This window comes from Mustela nigripes, chromosome 15 (assembly GCF_022355385.1).
Source record: "Mustela nigripes isolate SB6536 chromosome 15, MUSNIG.SB6536, whole genome shotgun sequence".
Taxonomy (NCBI): domain Eukaryota; kingdom Metazoa; phylum Chordata; class Mammalia; order Carnivora; family Mustelidae; genus Mustela; species Mustela nigripes.
The window spans coordinates 74,243,668-74,265,553 of NC_081571.1; the positions used below are offsets into that span (position 1 = coordinate 74,243,668).

A 21,886-nucleotide genomic window follows, 5' to 3' on the forward strand; every position below is an offset into this window, starting at 1 on the left:
GATAGAGAAGATGGTAGAGGAAAAGCATGGGCATACAAAAGGGGGAAGGATATTTCAGGAGGGGGATTGATTTTCTTGGCTCTCCCTTCGAAATGAGTTTGGAATCGGACCACTTCTCACCACTCTCAGCGCTACCGTCTATTCTGGTCCCCGGCATCTCTCATCCGCATCATTCACTAGCTTCCGACTTGCTCTCCAGATTCCCTCCTTACCTCCCTCCAGAGGATTCTCAAAACCTGGTCAGAATGATCTGTCAACATGTACATCAGATATCAGAGCATTTCTTGGCTAAAAACCAAGCTACAAAATACCTTTATTTGCTTTCAGTTTCATTTAGAATCAGAGCCAAAGTCCTTCAAGACACCCACCACCCTGCACTGTTCTGACCTAAAAAATTGTTTTCTTTTTTTAAAAGATTTTATTTATTTATTTGACAGAGAGAGATCACAAGTAGGCAGAGAGAGAGGAGGAAGCAGGCTCCCTGCCGAGCAGAGTCTGATGCGGGGCTCGATCCCAGGACCCTGAGATCATGACCTGAGCTGAAGGCAGCAGCTTAACCCACTGAGCCACCCAGGCGCCCCTGACCTAAAAATTTTTATATTCTTTCTCACTTCCTTTGTTTTAGTTTTTTTTTTTTTTTAAACTCTTTTTTGAGATACAAGATATACTTGCAACCTCAGAGCCTTTTCACTTGCTAGTTTTTTTAGTGAACACCATGCCTCCAGATAGCTCTTCTTCTTCTTCTTCTTCTTCTTCTTCTTCTTCTTTTTTTTTTTTTTAAAGATTTTACTTATCTATTTGACAGACCGAGATCACAAGTAGGCAGAGAGGCAGGCACAGAAAGAGGAGGAAGCAGGCTCCCTGCTGAGCAGAGTCCAATGCTGACCTGAGCTGAGGGCAGAGGCTTTAACCCACTGAGCCACCCAGGTGCCCCAGATAGCTGTTCTTTAGGCCATTCTCCGAAGTCCTTTTCTCAAAGAGCTCCCCTGATTGGCCTAATGAAGGTGCAGGTCACTGATCTCCCACCACCTTATGCTCTCAATTCCCATTTCTTAATTTATTTTTCTCTGAAGTATGTATTGCTGCCTGATATGTATTTAGTAACCTACACAACCACAGGAGTTGTTTATTTCTTTTGATACTTTATTTCCTCAGTGCCTTAACTATATCTGACTCATATATTTGTTTAATGAGCAAGTAAATTGAGTAAGAGGTGGATTGTCTACCTTTGTGTTTGGGCCATTCGTGGAACAGATTCGATACCCTAAATTCTTCTCAAGATTAAGTGGATATTTATAAATGTACAAATCACTTGTACAGTTTATGTGCAAGGTGTTACTCAGCTGGCACTCATGATCATAATACTGGAATTTTAAACCCTTTTATCATATAAGCCAGTGTTTCGCAAACTTCATCTGTAAAGGGTCCTGAATATTTTAGACTTTGCAGGCCATAGTGTCCCAACTGTTCAACTCAGTTGTAACCATACAACTTTGCAGTTGCAGTGTGGAAGTAGTCCTAGACAAGAGGTAATATGAATGGGTATGGTTGTGTTTTAATAAAATTTATTTATGGGCATGAAAATGAGAATATTATATAATTTAACATGTCTTGAAATACTGTTTTTGATTTTTTTCCCCCAATTATTTTAAAATTGTCCCTTTGTAGTTGGATAGGAATTGACTACTCCGTGGTTTGGGTGTGGTGTTTGAAACAGCTGTGTAGCTGCACAAATATATTTAGTCTAGTGCACATTCACTGCCATGTTGATAAGCACATACTTGGTTATGCCCATTAGAAAGAGACTCGGGGCAAATCAGAAAGCCCATGGTACAGTTATCTGTGCTAATGGCTGGGGAGTGTAGAGTAATAGGGGAAATAAAATCAGGATGATATAGAAATAATCTTAGAATGTGTTGTGTAGTTTGCGTGTGCAGGGCCTACTAATCATTTCAGTTTTTTCAGTAACATTTGGGTTACATTCTCTTTAGTGCACATCAGTTGAGAATGTGAGCCATGAATTCAGATATGCTGTGGAGAAATTATTTTCAGAATTAAAAGTCTTCATGGATTGACTGAAAAATAATTGCATTGGTAAAATATATGTAAAATACAGTAGCTTATGTAAACATTAATGTTAGATTTAGAAAATGGTTTTCCCAGATCATTTGAATGATGCATTTGAAGAGGCCAGGGTTCACTTTCCCAGGCCCGAATAGAGTAAGGCAGGACTTGGCAGCATGAGAGATGTGGGATTGAAGCCTCGGGTTTAAACACACCCCATTCTGTGGGTGCTTGATAAATTCATACCTGCTGATGTTTACATTTATGGATTAGGTATTATTCTGTGTGATGAAAAAATTGCAGAAAGAGGGTAAGCATGTAAGAAGGAACAGGAATTCTGTCTTAGCATGTTGAGACTAATGTAGGGAAAAGGAATTCTTGGAAATAAAAGTCAAATGGGATCTGTGAAAGAAATGAGTTTTTAGGGGCGCCTGGGTGACTCAGTGGGTTAAGGCTCTGCCTTCCGCTCAGGTCATGATCTCAGGGTCCTGGGATCGAGCCCCACATTGGGCTCTCTGCTCAGCAGGGAGCCTGCTTCCCCCCCCCCCCCACTCTCTGTCTGCCTCTCTGCCTACTTGTGATCTCTGTCTGTCAAATAAATAAATAAAATCTTTAGAAAAAAAAAAAGAAATGAGGTTTTTAGGCAGATACAGGGATTAGTGCTAATTTAAATTTGTTTGTTTTCATGAAGCTGACCACAAGGTGGGGAGTATGTTGTGTGATTCTGGATGACCAATGACATCATCCTAAGTTGCTGCAATAGGAGACTTACATTATTTTAAATAACTTACAAAAGTTTTATTTAGAAAATTACAGATAAGTAAGTTTGAAGCAATGATCTTAGATACATCTTGACTATTTAGTAGTATGAACAGTGATTACAATTTTTTGTTTTCCAGTAATGTAAAATTCTTATTTTAAACTCATAAACTTACACCTTTCCACTCTAAGGTAATTTTTATGCTGTCTTCTCATCTTAGTAAATACGTAAATAAATAAATACCCCCCAATCAATTTACATGTGGTTAATTTGAAAATTCTTTGTAGATTGGGCAACCATATTGGAAAAGGACAATCTTTTGAGGGCTTTATTATAGGTAACCTAAAGAAGACAGAAGACTGTATTTTAAATTAGTTGCGTCTCCTGAGGTGCTGGCCTTTATTTCTCTGTAAGTCTTAACTAGGGTTTAGCCTTCTCTGACAATAGCTGGAAATTGTGGGCGACTGATGACTCTTCTGTCCCCAGAGCACTGTTTTCTGAGTCGTATGGTGGGTGGACCTTTGTGTTCTATGGAAATGCCTTTGCATGTCATCCCAGCTCATGGACTTCATCCTGGACGGCAGTTTGTATGTTCTGCTCACTTGTCACATTCTCTCTGTTCAGCTTCTTGTGTGGATATTGAAGCCAAGGATTTAAGAAGACTTTTGCAGTGTATTTGTAATTAAATAGCATTATTCAACTGGAGTTGAGGTCTTTGGTTAAGGAGAGTGACTGCAATGCCAGAAGTGAGCTTCTAAACCAGAAAAACATCCTAAATCCCACAGCTTTACAGCGTGAACAGTAGTACTCTGAAAACACCCTTTTGGTTTTGGATCTGAAATATTAAAGGTAGTGATAACGTGAGTAAACTGTTTAACGTCTTTTAGAAGCATTTCAAGCACACGGCAGTCGAGATGACATAGGTAGCTGTGAGGTTTTAAGTGCTCAGTCATTTCTCCCAAGACATTATAGGATTGGCTTGGGTCTGATCGGCTGAGGACATCTCCAGGTCGAGTAAAAATGCCCCTGGTGTCTCCGTCTGGGTGTCCTACTACTAAGCCACTGATAGGCAGAATGAGTCTTACTGTCCTTGTAACCAAACCTGCTTGTGGTTCCGTATTTCAATGGGGTTTTCTGGTCCCAACGGCCTTAGTCCCTTTGAGTGCTCCGGTCCCTTCCTCTTCCTTCTCTCCAGACCTGTTGGTGTCACTGCAGCTTCTCTTACCTCTTTCCCCGTCCGGATCGGGCTGCTGTCCCCCACCTCCTCCCCCCTCCTCTCCACCTGCGCCGCCGCACGCTCGGTCCTGAAGTGCTTCGGCGCTCGCCAGGGGCTCCCCGTGGGCTGGACGGAGCCGCCGTGTCCCCCGGTGGCCCGTTCGCCACACTTGGGTTTCTGTCCGCTTCCAGCACCGCTCGTGCCTCCCTTCCCGGAGTTCCCCTTCCCGGAGGGAGTCTGGCTGCTGGGGCGGGAGGCTGCGTCCGAGAAGCCGGGCCACAGCTTTTCCTCCCGAAGACCGGGGCTCGCTCTTTGCTTGGAAGAAGGCGCGCAGGACTTGAGTCGCGTGTCGGAAGGACAAGCGGGCTTTCCGGCTGCCGGAAAGGAGCCAGTTGAAAGGACGAGCTGCAGGGTGAGCGGGAGGTAGTCTGGCCTCTCCAGAAGGGGCCCGAGTTCGTTGGGGCTTTGGGGCTGACGGCCGCGGGACTGGCCTCCGAGCGCGGCTCCCGGGATGTGTTAAGTCTACGCAGCCGGGAAGGCCTGTTGGCAGGCCTCGCTGGCCGACAGCTCTGTGACGGACTTCCAGAGTCGTTCACACTCGTGTGGCAGCTTCCTGTGGGTCCCCTCTGTCCTGTGTGCTTTACATCTGTCACTTCATTGAACCCTCACGGGTTCAGAAACAGGCACAGAGTGGTTAAGTCACCTGTCAGAGGCCGACCAGGGAGTTGGCGGTCGAATTGCAGTTTCAGGCCAACTCCACAGTCCCTGCACTTAACTCTTACTCTGTTGCTTCTGATTCCTGCCTTTCTTCCAAGAAAATAATGAAGAACCCTGCGTGACAGTTGTTTCCCGTGTCTCAAGGGCCGTGGGAAGTGAGGGGTGTATAGGTGGCATCTGCTGTGACTTCAGAACTTCCAACGGCTGCATCAGGGTGGTGGTCACGCACGTGTGAAGGGAGTCACACTGCTGGTTAAGAATATCCTTTTGCTGGGATTTGTGCTTATGCCTACTGGATGTTGACGTAAAGCTTAGCCATTCGGATATGATGCCCCATTTCTTCCTCATCAGTCACTGGCTGGACTTCGGTGACGGGAGAAGATTGCAGGCTCACCTGTTATTTATCAGAAGGTAGGAAGGCTCTGGTGCACTTTCTGAGAAAGACAAATATCAGGTGATCTGAAGATGTTAAAATTATAGCGTATCTAATATAACAGAAGGGAGAAATTTTCTGAAGCAAAGGGCTGGGAATTTCTGAAATACGGTACTCCATGTATGATAAACTTACATTAAGTTGGCTCACAAAGTTTCCACCCATATTTGCTTTATTCCAATTGCCATTATTAGTTTCCCAGAATATTCTAGACTCAGAGCACTCATGCTAGGTTGTGATTTTAATTGCTTGTTATATCACATCTTCCGAGTTGGTGTGTCAACTAAGAGGCCAGTGATACATCTCTGTCTTGTCTTTCATTTTATCCCTACATTTAGCACAGTGCCTGCCACACACTGGGTATTTGGCAAGTGTTTGTAGAATGAATGCATGACTGGCTGTTGAATTGATAGCAGAGAAGTCTGTAATCGAGATCTGGTTATTGTTGGACTTGAGGGAAAGAGGAGGCCGTTCTGAATGAGCACTGGTGGTTACATGTAACCTCCTCGTCATTCTCTGATGACTGTAGAACCCTCTACAGACCAGTGAGAGTGGTTTTCCTGTGTACTTAAATGTTTGCTTTCCCATGCTACTTTTCCAAATCCTAGTTGCCTTTTTCCCTCAAATGCTTCCTTTTCTGTGAAGCCTTCCCTGATTCCCACATCGAACCCTATTCATAGTAGTGCCTTATTTATTTATTTTGGGGGTGCTTTTACTACTCTATACCATGTATTGTTTCTGTTGTTTGGTATGTGTTGTTCTACCAGACTATAAACTCCTTGTGGGCAAAACCCAGGTCTTGTCCAAACCAGCATGCTTCCGAGAGTAGAAAGGAGCGCTAACCAGGTGGTTACTGGGGTAATAGTCCCGTCCGAGAACTGTGCCGGGCACACCTGATGTATGAGCAGTGTTGGGTAGTCCGCTCGAGGTCTGGCTTATTGCAGAAGCACTCGCCACCTGGACCTGTCACAAGCATGAGAAGGTAGCAAGATCTTAGTCTTGTTTCTGTCACTTTACCTGTTTATTAGTGATGGTGGGCAATTCATTTCATCCTTTGGATCCTAATTTTACTGACATGTTCAGTGGAGAGGATTATCTGTATCCTGCTGGTTTCTTGGCTCCCCCCTTTTGAGGAAAAGATATTAAAAAACCTTTAAAACTGTGAGATGGCCTACAACATAAGGTACTACAGTAGAATTTAGAATAAAATGAAGATTTTCTGACTTTGTAAACAAACTAGAAGCTGAAGACTGAAGTGTTTATAAAGTGTTTTTTAGCAAAAGCATAATACAGTGCCCTATAGACAGTGTTAAATAAGTAAATTAAAAAAAATATTAGTGCTTGCTTCGGGAGCACATATAGTTAAAAAAAAAAACCCCACATTATTGGTGATATTGAATTCCTTTTTCTTTTACTTTTTTTAAACTTAAAAAAGTTTCTCACCTAGAGATAACCTCCAATTTGGGTCATTCCTCTACATCTTATTGTCACTTTCACTTCAGTGCGTCCTTGTTAATGACCAAACTGAAAGGTGAAAGTAGCGGGTTGGTGGGTTAGACTGTGCTGAGGAGTGTGAGGAATTACTCAATTGTTCCTGACAATTAATTGGAAATCATGATCTCTGCTTTTTTAGCATTCCATTCAGTATTTGAAATAAGCTTTATAATGTCAGCTATCCTAGAGCATGGCAATTAAAAATGTGCCAACAAAAAAGAATATCCCCACTGTAGATAGAACATGCTTTATTCAGAACATATGACTCTTACTTCCATCCAGTGGTGGTATCGAAAACTTGATGTGTTCCAGAAAGCAGTAAATTAAGCAAGCAGTACGGGAGGGCTTGTAGTACATTTTAAAAATAAATACATAAATATTTTCAAAGGAAATAGGAAAAGTACATAATTCAGATCATATCCCAGACCAATTAAAAAAAATTTTAAGTGAAATTTGGTATCTAATACTTGGACCAAACAAAAGCTCTCTAGCCTTTCACCAGCTGGCCAAGTGACTATACCTACTCACTACTGGCAGTAAACATTAACACATTGTGAGGCATGAACAGGAAGCCGAGTCATGAGGCATCTGCATTAACATCCCTTCATGCTAATTGAAGTATTATTAAATCTTAAATTTTTTTTACTTAACAGTGTAAAATTGCTCATCTAATTTCATAGTCATTATATGGTATATTCCAAAATTGAACTGGGAAAGTATTTGTTTTGAATCCAAAAGTACCAATTAATTTTAGCATTCATGAAACATTAAAAATAATTGGATGAGGGAGAAATGAAAGCAACTCATTTTTAATATCTAGACTGTAGGGACATAAAATATTTTATGTGAAGTGCAAAAGAAGGAAGTTACAGGTTCATAACTAGTTTCTGTGGCCCGTTTACACAAGGAGAACCTTAGCAACACATACAAATTTAAATGTGAAGCTTCTTACTTTGTTCTTTAAGGTACACATTCCAAAAGGTAAACTTTAGAATTTGTTCCTGCATTTTAAATGAAAGCTTTATTACCGTTATAACGTAAATTCTTGAAAATGCCAGGTAGCTCAGTGATAAATTTGATAGTTTCGTCTGAGAAAATTTAGTGTCATTGAATTGATCATCAGTATTTTGCCAGTGTATTTTGTTTTAAATGTTCTAAATATTATACTAGAATTTCTTTAAAGGAGGGAGGCTAAGATTCATCCCAATGCCTGACTTTTTTAGTTAACTTTGATTTTCTCAATGTGATTGCCAAGGAAATTATTGAATTCATTTTCTCTGGGTATCTTCTCTATTGCTTTTCTTTGATTCTTGCCATTGCAACCAGCCTGAGGTTTTACATGATAAAGGAAATCTGTGGAACTAATCCTCGAAACCTCTTTCTGTTTTCTCACATAACACCTCCAGGCACAGAAAAGACAGAATACTTCATTTGCATTCTTAAACATTGGGATCTTAGAATGAGTCTTTCAGCTGGAAATGTTATTGCATCTACATTTCCCCTGAAGAAAAAAAAAAAAAAAGGTTAACAGCCCACTCAGGTTTATGTGAACTCATCTCTTTTTAGTCTCCTGGTCGGCGCTAAGAGTGTGATAAATGAAGCTTAAGTGCCCAGCATCTTTCTTCTTTACAATCAGTGAGACTTTGGAAATAGATATCAGTACTGATTACAAGGAACTGAAAAGAAGAAATCAGATATGCACAAAAGCAATGGCAAACACTGACAAACTTTAATCTTAGTCTTCTGAAGTGGAAGAAACATTCCCAAAGGTGATATAGAATATAGTAACGAGAATTTAAAAAAATAGAATATCTTCTCTGTGAGCTTGAAAAGTTTATTTACCCCAAAGGTACAAAGATATTCAGAGATTTATAGGTGATTTCACTGGCTTTTATTAAATTAAGAAGTACCCCCAACCTTTTGTTTGCTCCAGGTACTTTTGTCAGAAACCCAAAACATTTAATAAAGAAATGTAACCGTTCTCAGACTTAGTAATAGCTGAAAAGTAGACATGGACATCATCCCACCGTCTAATATTAGAAGTAGAGAGTGTTCTGTTGCTATAATGCTCACTTCCTGTGAATGGAAAAGAGGGTTTTATATGTAACTATATTCCTCAACTAGAAAACCTGACTTCTGCCAGTTGTTACAGTGGGGGCAGTTACTGCCCCTCCATTTCCCTAACTAAATATTGTACATGGCTGTCATCTGGAAGTAATAATATTGCTTGAGTGCATTGTGCCAAGTAGACACTTAATACAAAATATACACTAGCCCGAATGAAATCCAGATACTGGTGATACTGAAAGAGAAAGACACAGATTTCTTTGGCTAAATTAAGTCACAGCATACACGATGCTCTGTACAGTAAATATGGTTATAAGTATGTCATTAGATTTCATTTGATCTTGCAATTAGTATCCCAAACAAATGAACAAACTTTGTTGGCTTATAAGTTTATACTTAGAATTTTAGAATGAAACTTTTGTCTCCCCTCTACCACCCACCCCCATGGCAGTCAAATGCCTTAGTGTTCTTATCCCAGTGAGTCATATAAATTGGGTTCTAAATTCCCAGTGAGGACCGCACTTCAAAGAAAGTGATTCCTGTAAATGCAGAGGGTTCGAGGCCCGTAGCACCCTTTTCTAGGGTTTGCATCTCTCCTGATTGATACCCTATAGTCAGTGTAGAGGAAATAGTATTAGGATTTGGTTTCCAGTCTTCTCTGATCCCACACTGTTCTGCTGGACCGCCGGCCCCTGCAGAACGTTGAATGGTAGTGGTGGGAGGGCTCATTCATATCCCGTTCCTGTCTGCTCCTGGGCCAGCTGCTGGTTTCACTGGTTTCAAACCAGCCAGCTGCTGGTTTCACTGGTGTGATCACTCTGAAATCACTTTAGAAAATTTTTATTGTAAAATAAAAGTGCGAAACTATGCAAAACAAATGGGTGGCTTGCTTAAGGTAAATAACCTTGTAGTTACTGCTTAGGTCTAGATAGTAGGTGTTTGCCCTAGAACTTGTCCCTGTGGCCCGTCTCAATCCCATGCTCGGATCTCTCCCTGTTCATACCCACTACGTGACTTTTCTAGTAATCCTCTTCTTGCGTTTTAAGGTAATTTTTACTGTCCAAGTGTGGATCCCTAGAAACTATGGTTTGTCTGGTTTATTTGTTTTCAAATTTATGCCTTTTAAATTTCTCTTAATCCACAGATTCAGACCTTTCTTTTCCTTACAATTTCCTGTTGAAGAACCTTGGGTTATTGTCTTGTAGAATTTCTGTCCATCTTGACTTTGTTGAGTATGTGCTCATGGTATAGGTCGGGGTTTTCCTCCATTCTTGGCATTTTCTGTAGATTGGATTCCTACATCTGGATTTAGAGATGGGATGAGATCTGGGTTTGGATGCCTTTGGCCAAGACTGTAGGAGGTACATAGTGTCTTGTTGGCACTTCTTATAATGTAAGCAGCTTTTGATGCTTACTGTCTGTATCTAGTATTTCACTGGATTGTAAAATAGTGATATTTTAACTCTGACATCTTTTTCATTAATTGACTGGAATATATTTAGGGCTCCTAGAGGCTCAGCTGGTTATGCGTCTGACTCTTGATTTCGGCTCAGGTCATGATCTCAGGGTTGTGGGATTGAGCCTTGCCCGGGCCCAGCGTGGAGCCTGCTTAAGATTCTCTCTCACCCTCTCCCACTGTCTCTCCACACCCTCCCCTACTCATACTCGCTCTCTCTCTCAAATAAATGGGAATATATTTATAAAGAGACACTTTGCCACATTTATTGTTTGGTTACCTAGTGGTACAATTCATACAGAAAGAGCAAGATAAATGCACAATTCTTTACCTTTATCTACTAGTTTTTGAGGTGATGAATGTTTCCTTATCCTTTCAAAGTTGACCCAGTTCTTTTAAAAAGTATCATTATGAAGTCATAGATTGAAACCTATTCTGTATGCTTAAATCTGTTGGCATTACTAGCGAAGCCTAACTTGTTTCTCTTAGGCCAGAGGGGGATTCAAGTTGGGTCATGGTATTTTTGACTTGACCTCATAATCTTTTACAGCTTCCTTGTTCTCCAGTCTGGCAAGACATTCTAGGCTCACGTTTTACATTCCTGCTCCAGGCCTTTAATCAGCTATCACTGTTGGTTTTTTCTTTATGGTATTAGAGACCACAGTCACGCTGCCAGGCATGGTCATTGCTGCTGATGGTCTTTGCTTCTAGGCCTTTTAGTTTATAGGACTAGAAAGATAGGTGTATTAACAGATTTTTTTAAAGACATATATTAATTACATATGATGTAAGTATTAACTATGTTCTGTTAGTAGAATATATAACATGCTAATATATTTAATATGTATATTTAGATATAATGCTATCCCCAAGCACATTAGGGTATATGTAATATAAATATGTAATATAGATATTGCATAATACACTAGCTATATAACAAACACATAGTGTTTTTCATATATATGTATATGCACACACACACACACACATATATATATATAAAACTTGTAATAAAAGTATAATTAAAAATACCCTGTACTTTACGTGAGATTGAGAGAAAGGAAGAGTGAGCACGGGCAGTTTCATGTGATTTTTCACATGTCTGGATACAGTATTTTTTTTTTAATGCGTTTTTAGATTTTATTTTTGAGAGAAAGGAAGAGTGAGCACTTGCAGGGGCAGAGGGAGAGGAGAGAGAATCCCAAGCAGATTCTGTGCGGGGTGCTGAGCCTGATGCTTAGTCTCATGACCCTGAGATCATGACCTGAGCCAGAATCAAGAGTTGGTTGCTTAACTGACTGAGCCACCCAGGTCCTCTAGGATGCAGTGTTCTTAAATTTTTTTCTCAAAAATGTTGTTTCCCCTCCACAATCCATATACATATACATAAGTATATTATTTTTAGGCAGTCTGCTCCCAACGTGGGGCTCAAACTCCCAACCCTTTGAGCAAGAGTTGCATGCTCCACCGATAAGCCAGCCAGGTGCCGCTGCCACCATCTACTTAGGTTGGTGGACTGGGCACAAACAGGGAGCTGGCCAGCTGAGGCTGACAGCCTGTGGTTTGCAAGCTGCAGGTTTGTTCAGTTCCTCAGAAAGAGGCCCTGAGTTCTTGTTTGTTGTTACATTTTCTCTGTACTTTTTTCTTGGATGTCAGTTTTGTTGGATTTAAAAATCCTTGGCTCATACTTTTTCTTGACTATGTTACTCTGTTTTCTTTCGGCTTGGACGACCATTGTCCGAGTCTGGTGATAATTTAAACTTCTCTTTTGTAGAAATCACATATTCTGTATTATTTTTTTCTTTTTCTTGTAAGCAGTATTGTTAGAATAAATCGTGGTCATTCTGGATGAGAATTTCTCAGTTATGCTGTAGTATGTCTTTTTGCTATTTCCAATTTTAAAACTATTTTCTTGAAATATAGTTTTCAGTATTTTTTTCCTTTGCTTTAGTTTTCTTGAAAGACTCCTCTTAGCCGTATGTTAGATGCCTTTTCTCTTCAGTTTTGTCATTTTTCTCTTGTATCTTTTAAAAATAATTTCATTGTTCTGGTATCTGATTTCAGAAAAGTTTCTTTGTTTCAGTTTCTATCTATTTCCTGTAGGCTTTATCTGTTTTTTTTAATTCACTCTTGAGTTTCCTCTGGGTTAGTCTTCATTTCCAGAATGATATGTCTTATTAATTTCTGATTTTATCTTGAGGTCTGTCACCTCATTTCTGAACTTTTTTTTTTTTTTTTAAAGATTTTATTTATTTATTTGATAGAGAGACAGCAAGAGCGGGGATATAAGCAGGGGGTTGCCAGAGGGAGAAGCAGGCTTTCCGCTGAGCAGGGAGCCCGATGTGGGGCTCTATCCCAGGACCCTGGGATCATGACCGGGGCTGAAGGCAACACTTAACCACTGAGCCACCCAGGCACCCATTTCTGAACATTTCTAAATCTGATGTTATGTTATTTCATGTTTTCTGTAACTTTAGAAAATGTTTTTTAACAGTTTTGGTCTGTTACATGTTGTTACATTTTTCTCCTGTGGGTTTTTTTTCCCCCCCTTCATGGATGTTATTCTAGTATTTATTATTTTTTTCTTATATAAACATTGTATAGGATTTTATCTTGATCCTTTTATTTTGCATAGTTTTATCTGTAAAGTTTTATTCTATATTGCTTTTTAAAGAACTGTATATATTTTTGAAATGAGTGATACATGTCTAAGAAGTTTAAGTACTTGAATAGAGATAGCAGGAAAAGTTTTTCTGAAGTCTTTTTTTTTTTTTTTAAAGATTTTATTTATTTATTTGACACAGAGAGATCACAAGTGTAGGCAGAGAGACAGACAGAGAGAGAGGGGAAAGCAGGCTCCCCACCGAGCAGACAGCCGGACTTGGGGCTTGATCCCAGGATCCTGAGACTACGACCTGAACAGAAGGCAGAGGTTTAACCCACTGAGCCACCCAGGTGCCCCTTTCTGAAGTCTTAAAAAGATGAATTAACCTTGTAATCTCCCTGTCCTTCTTTTTGGTGTTCATACTGTTACCACCGTATTTGGGGGTAGCCTTTCTGTCTGCTACTGTGTGCATTTGACATAATCATATTAATTTTTGGAAGTTTTCTCTCACTGGCTTACTTTTTTAACTCATGTGTTAAGTTCCCCATACCAATCTTGAACTGACCTTTTCTACAAGAAACTCTTTTTCCTTTTAGCAAGGAATACTTTAAAATCTAGAATCTGAGCCCTTTTTTGCAATTCAGCAATTTTTTCATGGCTCTGTCTTTTATATGACCTTAGTTTTAAAGTTATCCAAATAGTATCGTGGTGAGCCTAAAGTATATGCATTTAAAAGAAATCTGAATTCATAGTGTAGCGGTTTACTTATATATTTTCTGCGAATGAATTACGTATCCTGCATTTTTTATAAATGATGATTATTTCTGTCCTTCATTCACAACCTAAAGCCTGTTTCAAGTTAACTCTCATTATTCCCTAACACACTACTCAAAACCCTTTTTTTCATTCTCTCAAAATTTGACCAGAATCATTAAATCACAGAATTTAGAAAATGAATCTTAGAGCAGTGATTTTGGCTTTTTGTAATTTCTTTCCTATGTAGTGCTATTAAAGTGTTTTCCAATGCTATTTTTCTATAAAGGCCACTTAAAAAAAAAGATTATATAATGATTTCTTAATTTATTTTGGAGAGAGAGTACGCAGGAGCGTGGCGGGGTTTGCGGGGGAAGGACTGAGGGAGAGAATCTCCAGCAGACTCCCTGCTGAGCATAGAGCCTAATGTGGGAAAAGACCTCCTGACCCTGAGGTCACCACTGGAACAAACGTTAAGGGTTGGATGCTCAACACCCTGAGCTGCCCAGGCCCCTGAAATGCCCTTGACTGGAATAATACCTTCAGGTATTATATTCGTCATTCAGTACAAATTTACAAGGACCTTATAAAGAATAGATACGGAAGTGTATGTTATTGCTATGGAATGTCAAAAAGACTTGTGATAAAGGGAGACAGAGGATTGGATCAATGATAAAAGATCCAGGGTGAACAAAGGGTTATCAGAAGGGTAGTCATGATAAATTCTGGCCTTAACTTTATAATCACACAGATGACTCTGGTCAAAATCTCAGAACTTTTAAAACATGGTCCATCAGGGACACCTGGGTAGCTCAGTGGGTTAAGCCTCTGCCTTTGGCTCGGGTTATGGTCTCAGGGTCCTGGGATGGAGCCCCACATTGGGATCTGTGCTCATCAGGGAGCTTGCTTCCCCCCCCCCCCCCCGCCTGCCTCTCTGCCTACTTGTCTAAAAAACATGGTCCATCATTTTGCAGTTGCCATACTGTCTTACCCTGACCTCATCCTTGCTCTTGTGGTCAAAGAATTATGGGAGTTAAGAACTAGGACACTGCCTTCTCATTTTGCCTTAATTACATTTAAGGGCTAACCCAGGGAATGCTATCAAAACATCTAAAAGAAAGAGAAAATTAGTTCATTAAAACATCTGTCTGAGTAGTTACCCAGCTTACTAATACTGGCTATTTTTCTTTTCTGTTGGATGGCACAAAAGAATAAGTCACTAAATCCTTGATGTGAGCTTTTTTTCTTGGTGATTTTACATTTTAGGATAAGTAATTTGTCTCAAATTGGAATGTGTGAGAAAATCTAGTCAACTAATCAGAGGTTCCTAGTTGTTGGGCTCCTGTTAATCAGAATTTTTACTGTATAATCATAATGTATTTTAGATGTTCTCATTTATGTTATTTTTTCAACTCTTTGTGTAGGTATTCTGATTACTTGATTACATCTGTCTACCATAGTGGTATTTAAAACTGCATTTATAGCAAACATTCTTCCACCTTAGCAAATAAAACGAGAATATGGAAAGACAACCAATAGTTGAAACATTATTGTTTCCTCTTGACTTGGCTTGGCATTTAGTGGGTTGCAGGTTTGGGATGAAGAGACATGATATGATATGATAATTGCTGTGGTCCAAAATGACTAGTTTATCCAGCTGGAGACATGTGGAGTATGTGGAGTGTGCGGAGATGGAAGCCTACGACCATTTTGCTCTCTTGCAGAGAGAACTTTTAATGTGTTTACATTTTGAGGGTCTCACAAAAGATCCTTTTTTTAAAATTAAGAAAATAAGGTTCTATTAGTAAAACTAAATGTGAACATTTGATGGGGAGGTACTTTATGGGCCTCTGTCTTGGCTGAAGAGGTTTCTCATCGCATTCTGCCATTTATAACTGGTAATTGTAGGTATTTGGGTTCCTGTAATGTATTTTGAGGTCCTGTGGACTTAACTGTCTTACTTTTCTAAGTTCTCTTTTTATCAGGACTTCTGCTTAAGAGATAAGAACTAACAGTTTTAACATTTAGCCCGGTGTTTTACATTATTATTTTATTTAATCCTTCAATCAAACTGGCAAGGTGGTTATTATTCCCATTGTCACACAAAGAAAAGGAGACTTTATTTGTTCAGAGTCTAAAAATTCCCTTTTCTTCTGTGTTGGCTTTGGACACAAAGGAAAATATACCTCCTGAGTTTAAAGGCTTTGGTTTTTCTGTATATTTCATCTGAGTGATTTCATATATAACTTTTAATTTTCTCCTGTATTTAATGCCTTTGAAAATCCATATCTCAGCCTGGACTCATCTTAGAACCTCTAGACCTGTCTGTCAGCTTCCTGTACACTATCATAGACATCTCACCCCCCAATTCTTGATCTTCCGTACATTGCTTCTGTTGATTCCCTGCTCTCTTTCCATCTTCTGCTCTTGGTGTGTTTAATCCTTTTGGTTCCTAATGGCCGAGAGACCGGTCCAAGCAACATGCTGCAGTAGCTACTCTGGACAATACAAGGAGAATGAAACTCCTTCCCCCAACCATGAGTCCTTCCAGGCACCAGTGCTAATAGATAGAATGCTAGGCATAAAATACACGATTTATTCTTTGTGCCGATCTGACCAGAAGTCACGGGAGAAGCAACAGTTCAGGGCCTGGCTCTAATGGTGCCGGGGATACATTCTGGTTTTCCATTTTTCATATTTAATCTCCATTCTTCACCCAGTAACCTTATCCTTTACTTCAGCAGATGTCACCTTTACTTCTTTAGATGGTGCCCTGTGGTGGCGCTCTCTACATCATGTTTTGTTCTCTCCCTGATTAGTTTGTTGGCAAAATTCATTAGCATCTTGTTCATTTTAATACTGTAAACACAGGGGTAGATCCATTGCTTGGGAACTAAATGTGATTTATACAGAAGAGTTTTTGTTGAAACTATAACTCTACCTGGTAAATTCCCAGTATATTCTTGACTCATTTCTTGTAGTCACAGAGGATGTAAACATTCTGTACTTTGTCTATTTCCCTTTGGTATTAGTGACCACGTTCCCTTGAATTAGTGGATATCCTGTGGTTTTCATCCATGTCCCTTACATTTAACTCGAAGCTTGACACAGAGTTGGTATTTAATAAAGAAGGACATTTGTGTTGAACTAGGCAGTGTGCTATAGGGGAGGGAGAATGCAAAGATTTATGAGGTGTCTTAAAGGTGAACCTACTGTTTAGGTTAGGTGGCAGGATACTGTATATAAATATAATACTGTAGAAGTGGCTTTCCCAAAGAATACTGTTAATATCACACATTTTGTTACTTTGTTATCATTCATTTGTTACTTTTCTTTGGCTCCACTGTTTCCTAGATCTTTTTGCACTTAAACTGTATTCAACACTCTATCTTTTAATGTATTGGCTCAAATGCTTTGCTTTTAAGTTGCTTTTGGTATGTAAATAATTAGTCAATATACATACGGGTTTTTCTTTTTATAAAGTTGTGACTGTATCAAACGCTGTATTGTTTTTGTTACACATTTCTCCTTGTGTTTCTCCACAGGCCGCAGAAGATGTCGTTTTTATTGGACCTGACACACATGCTATTCAAGCCATGGGTGACAAGATTGAAAGCAAATTATTAGCTAAGAAAGCAAAGGTTAACACAATCCCTGGCTTTGATGGAGTAGTCAAGGTGAGAAACTACGTTATTGTAATATATATGTCCTTAAAGCAAACATTTTGTGAAAAGCATAAGATAAAATGCAGTTATTACTAAATGCAATAATATAAATGCAAGATGAAATGAAAAATATACATGTGTAGGTTACAATAAGTCAGTGTTGTTTACACTGGATTAGTCTTTTTTTTTTTTTTTTTTTTTTTAAGATTTTATATTTAAGTAATCTCTGTGCCCAACATGGGGCTCGAACTACAACCCCAAGATCAAGAGTTGCCTGCTACGCAGACTGAGCCAGCCAGGGACCCCTGGATTATTTTAAATGGTATAAATTAAAAGCGTTTTTACTTAAAAATTAAAAGGATTTTCTGGGGCATCTGGGTGGCTCAGCGGGTTAAAGCCTCTGCCTTTGGCTCGGGTCATGATCTAAGGGTCCTGGGATCCAGCCCTGCATCGGGCTCTCTGTTCAGCAGGGAGCCTGCTTCCCCTGCCCCCCATCTCTGCCTGCCTCTCTGCCTATGATCTCTGTTTGTCAAATAAATAAATAAAATCTTAAAAAAAAAGGATTTTACTTAAGCATTGTATTTCATGATAAAGAATTTTTTTTAAATTGAAGTCTCATTGACACATAAAGTCACATTATTTTTAGGTGTACGACATAGTGATTTCACAACTCTATACATTATGCTCTGCTCACCACAAGTGTAGCTACCATCTGTCACCAGACAACCCTACTGTAGTCCCATTGACTGTAGTCCCTGTGCTATAGCTTTTATCCCTGTGACTAATTCGATAAGTGGAAACCTGTACTTCCCAGTCCCCTTCACCCACTTACCCATCCCACCACACCTCTCCCTTTTGGACACTTACCAGTTTGTTCTTTGTGTTTATGGGTATGAGATTCTACCTTTTTAAAAAAAGTATTTTATGTATTTATTTAGAGAGAGGGCACGCGCAAGTGCAAAAGGGAAGGAGGCAGAGGGAGGGAGAGCAGCAGGCTCCTGGTTGAGCAGGGAGTCAGATGGGGGCGCTGGATCCCAGCACCAGGATCACAGCCTGAACGGAAGGCAGTCCCCCAGGCGCTAGGAGATTCTGCTTTTTGTTTATTTGTTTTTTGGATCCTGCATATAAATGAAGTCATATGGTATTTGTCTTTCTCTGACTTATTTCACCTAGTATAATACCTGCTAGATCTATGCATGTTGTTGAAAATGGCAAATTCTCAGTCTTTGTTCAGGCTGAGTTATAATCTGTGTGTGTGTGTGTGTGTGTGTGTTCTCTTCTTTATCCATTCATTTATCAGTGAGCACTTGGGCTGCTTCCATGTCTCTGCTGTTGCAGTGAATGCTGCAGTGAACATAGCGGTACATATATTTGAATTCATGTATTTGTTTTCTTTGGGTAAATACCCCAAAATAGAATCACTTATCATATAATATTTCTATTTTTAATATTTAAAGGAACTTGCAGGGCATCTGGGTGGCTCAGTCGGTTAACTCTGCTGTCGGCTCCGGTCATGATCCCAGGGTCCTGGGATGGAGTCCCACATCAGGCTCCCTGCTCAGCAAGGAGTCTGCCTCTCTCTCTCCCTCTGCCCCTTCCCCAGCTCATGCTCTCTCTCTCTCATTCTCACTCTCTCTCAAACTAATAAATCTCCCCCCCCCCCTTTTTTAGGGTACTTCCATACTGTTTTCCGCAGTGGCTGCTCTAGTTTGCATTCCCACTGACAGTGTAGGAGGGTTCTCTTTCTTCCACATCCTCACCAACCCTTGTTATTTCTGGTCTTTTTGATTCTAGCCATTCTGACAGGTGTAAGTGATGATCTCATTGTGGTTTTAATCTGTGTGTCCCTGATAATTAGCGATGTTGAGCATCTTTTCATGTGTCTGTTGGCCATCTGTATTGTCTTTTTTGTCAAGTGTCTTCTGTCCATTTTTAATCAGATTATTTGTATTTTGGTATTGGGTTATATAGATTCTTTCTATATTTACTGGATATGTCATTTCAAATATCTTCTCCTGTTTGGTCATGATTAATATTGACTCATACTTTCATAGGGAAAAACTTGATGATTTAAAAGATGTTCTCTTACTGCTCTGGATTGCATTTAATGATGGTATGTGTTTAACGTTTATAGCATTATGATGTTCTTTGTGTATCTTTGTGTTGAGTTTCTGTCCATATGCATAAAACATCAATTATAAATGTGTTTCTGGTAGAAAGTAGAATAGCTGTAGATGATTCTAGATCCCAAACATAACTCCTCATTAAGTAAGCAGCTTTCGCAGCTGGTGCCCAGGATCCCTCACCACATGGTGTTTCCAGTTTAGTGGAAAGAAATGTGGTTGTTTTCTTCCTAGAGCACTGTAACTCCTTGTCACTTCATAGCTGTCACTTTAGTCTCTCTTCCCTTTCACAGCCACAGGTCTTAGAAGAATTGCCCTTACTTGTTTTCATGTCTGCACTGCTCACTTAATCATTAATCTACCACAGTCCGGCTTCTTTCCTCATTCTTAGGGAAATTTCTTTTGCAATGGTTACCAGCAACCTTTCCTACTCAGTAAATTCAGTATATAATTTGTAATCCTGGTCTTTAGCTCTTCAAAGCATTTGAGTCTTTTGGTCACTTTTTCCTTTTTGAAATATCTATTCCTGGCACATGACTCAGTTCTAGTTATGTTTTTGTATTTTTTGGCTTGTTTTGAATGCTTGTTCTTAGTCTTCATGCTGATTGTTCTTCCTATCTTTGTTCTTTAAATGTGGTTTTATTTTGGATTCTGAGTAGTAAATGTTTTCTTATTGTACACTCTCACTCTGGGGCAGCCTCACTTATTCTTACGGCTCACGCATCAATTCTCTATATATTTATCTGGGCTAGATCTCTCCTGAATTTCAAAACTGCGTGTGTGGGGGTGCCTGGGTGGCTCAGTGGGTTAGGCCTCTGCCTTCAGCTCAGGTCATGATCTCAGGGTCCTGGGATCAAGCCCCGCATCTGGGTCTCTGCTTAGCAGGGAGCCTGCTTCCTCCTCTTTCTCTCTGTGCCTGCCTCTCTGCCTACTTGTGATCTCTCTCTCTCTGTCAAATAAATAAGTAAGAATCTTATTAATAAGTAAGTAACAATCTTTAAAAACAAAACAAAACAAAACAATACTGCATGTGTGGTTCCTTCTTAAGTAGTTTTTGCTTGATGCCCCTGAGGCATCTTGAAAGTAGTAAGTTAAAAGCTAAGCTCATAATTTTCTCTTTGATTAGCAATTTGCAAACTGTGTCTCCATGCACGTCTGATTAATAAATAAAGTATTGCTGGAACACAGCTATGCTCTCTCCTTCACGGATTGCCGATGGCTGCGTTTTTCCACTAGTGACTGAGTTGAGAAATTGTGACAGACCACATCACCTAGCAAGCCTGAAATATTTATTACTTGGCCCATTCAGAAGTTGTTTGCTGATGCCTGCTCTAAGCGTCTCAACCTGTTTCTTTCTTGCCTGGGAAAGTGGTGCTATTTTCCACACTGTTTCTCAAACTAGAACCTTAGAGGCTTCACCAGCAGACTCACCCAGGTGCCCCACCCAGTTAGCTTTCAACACGATTGCTTAAGTGACCTTTCAGAAATCCAGATTCAGTCCAATGCCTGTGCTGAAAAACTCTTGAATGGCTACTAATTCAAATCCTTTAAATAGCTGGGCTTTGTTTTTTCTCTTCAAACTGATAGTGAGCCCGTTTACCCGGTTTTACATTGTGTATGCCAACCATATATGATGTCTTTTAGGTATTTGAAATTTCTCTACTAGATTCTGTCATGCATGTTAATTCTGCTTCTCTCTTCATTCCTTATTGTCTCCTCATTGTTTGGCTGTTGGCTTAAGCATAAATTCCTCACAGAGGCATTCCTCAACTGCCTAGATTAGATTAGGCCTTCTGCTGTATTTTCTCTTAGTTCCCTGTACTTTGCCCATCACATTTTAAATCATTCATACATTCATTCATCTACTAAGTAAATATTTAAGTGCATACTATTTGTCCAGTATTGTTTGAAGTGCAATGTGTATAGTAATGAACAACTATAATAAAAATATTCCTGCCCTCATGGAGCTTATACTATAGAAGAAGGAGACTGACAGTAGACAAATAATGAAATACATAGTACATGCTATGGTGAAACATGAGACAGGGAATGGGGGAAGGGGATGCTAGGAGGTGGTGACAGGGCAAGTCATGCGGATTTCAGGAGGAAGAGCAAAGCATATTAGGCAGAAAGAGTAGCAAGTGTAAAGTTGTTGAGATTGAAATGTACTTGATGTTCAACAACCAACCAGGAATCTTGTGGCTTCTGTGATCAAGGGAGAGAAGAATCAGAGATGAGGTGATATAAGTAGGATGTAGTAGGGAGCTCAGATTTTATAGGCCTTTCTGCCCATTTTAATGATGAGTTCAATGTATACTTCCTGCATGCCAATTATAAACTCTTTGCTGAAAGGGATTGCATTCTTTTTGTTACTGCATCACTTACACATGTGCCTGGAACAGAGTCAGTGTGCATGAAATACTTGTTGGATGAATAATCTCCTAGGAGATGAATTTTTACACATATAACCGTGGTATACACATTATCTGTTGTGTAGTACATATTTACTAGACACACCAAGAAAGAAAAGCAT

At 39.7% G+C, this 21,886-nt stretch overlaps 1 protein-coding gene across 2 annotated transcripts in view; it reads left to right on the forward strand.

Moving 5' to 3' along the window:
- PCCA (propionyl-CoA carboxylase subunit alpha) overlaps window positions 1-21,886 on the forward strand; it is a 413,253-nt gene that overhangs the window by 101,990 nt on the left and 289,377 nt on the right. For both annotated transcript variants that reach the window (XM_059378122.1, XM_059378121.1), the window contains one exon: window positions 17,111-17,242. In XM_059378122.1, coding sequence (XP_059234105.1) covers window positions 17,111-17,242 — 132 coding nt within the window. The remainder of the gene's footprint in view (window positions 1-17,110; window positions 17,243-21,886) is intronic.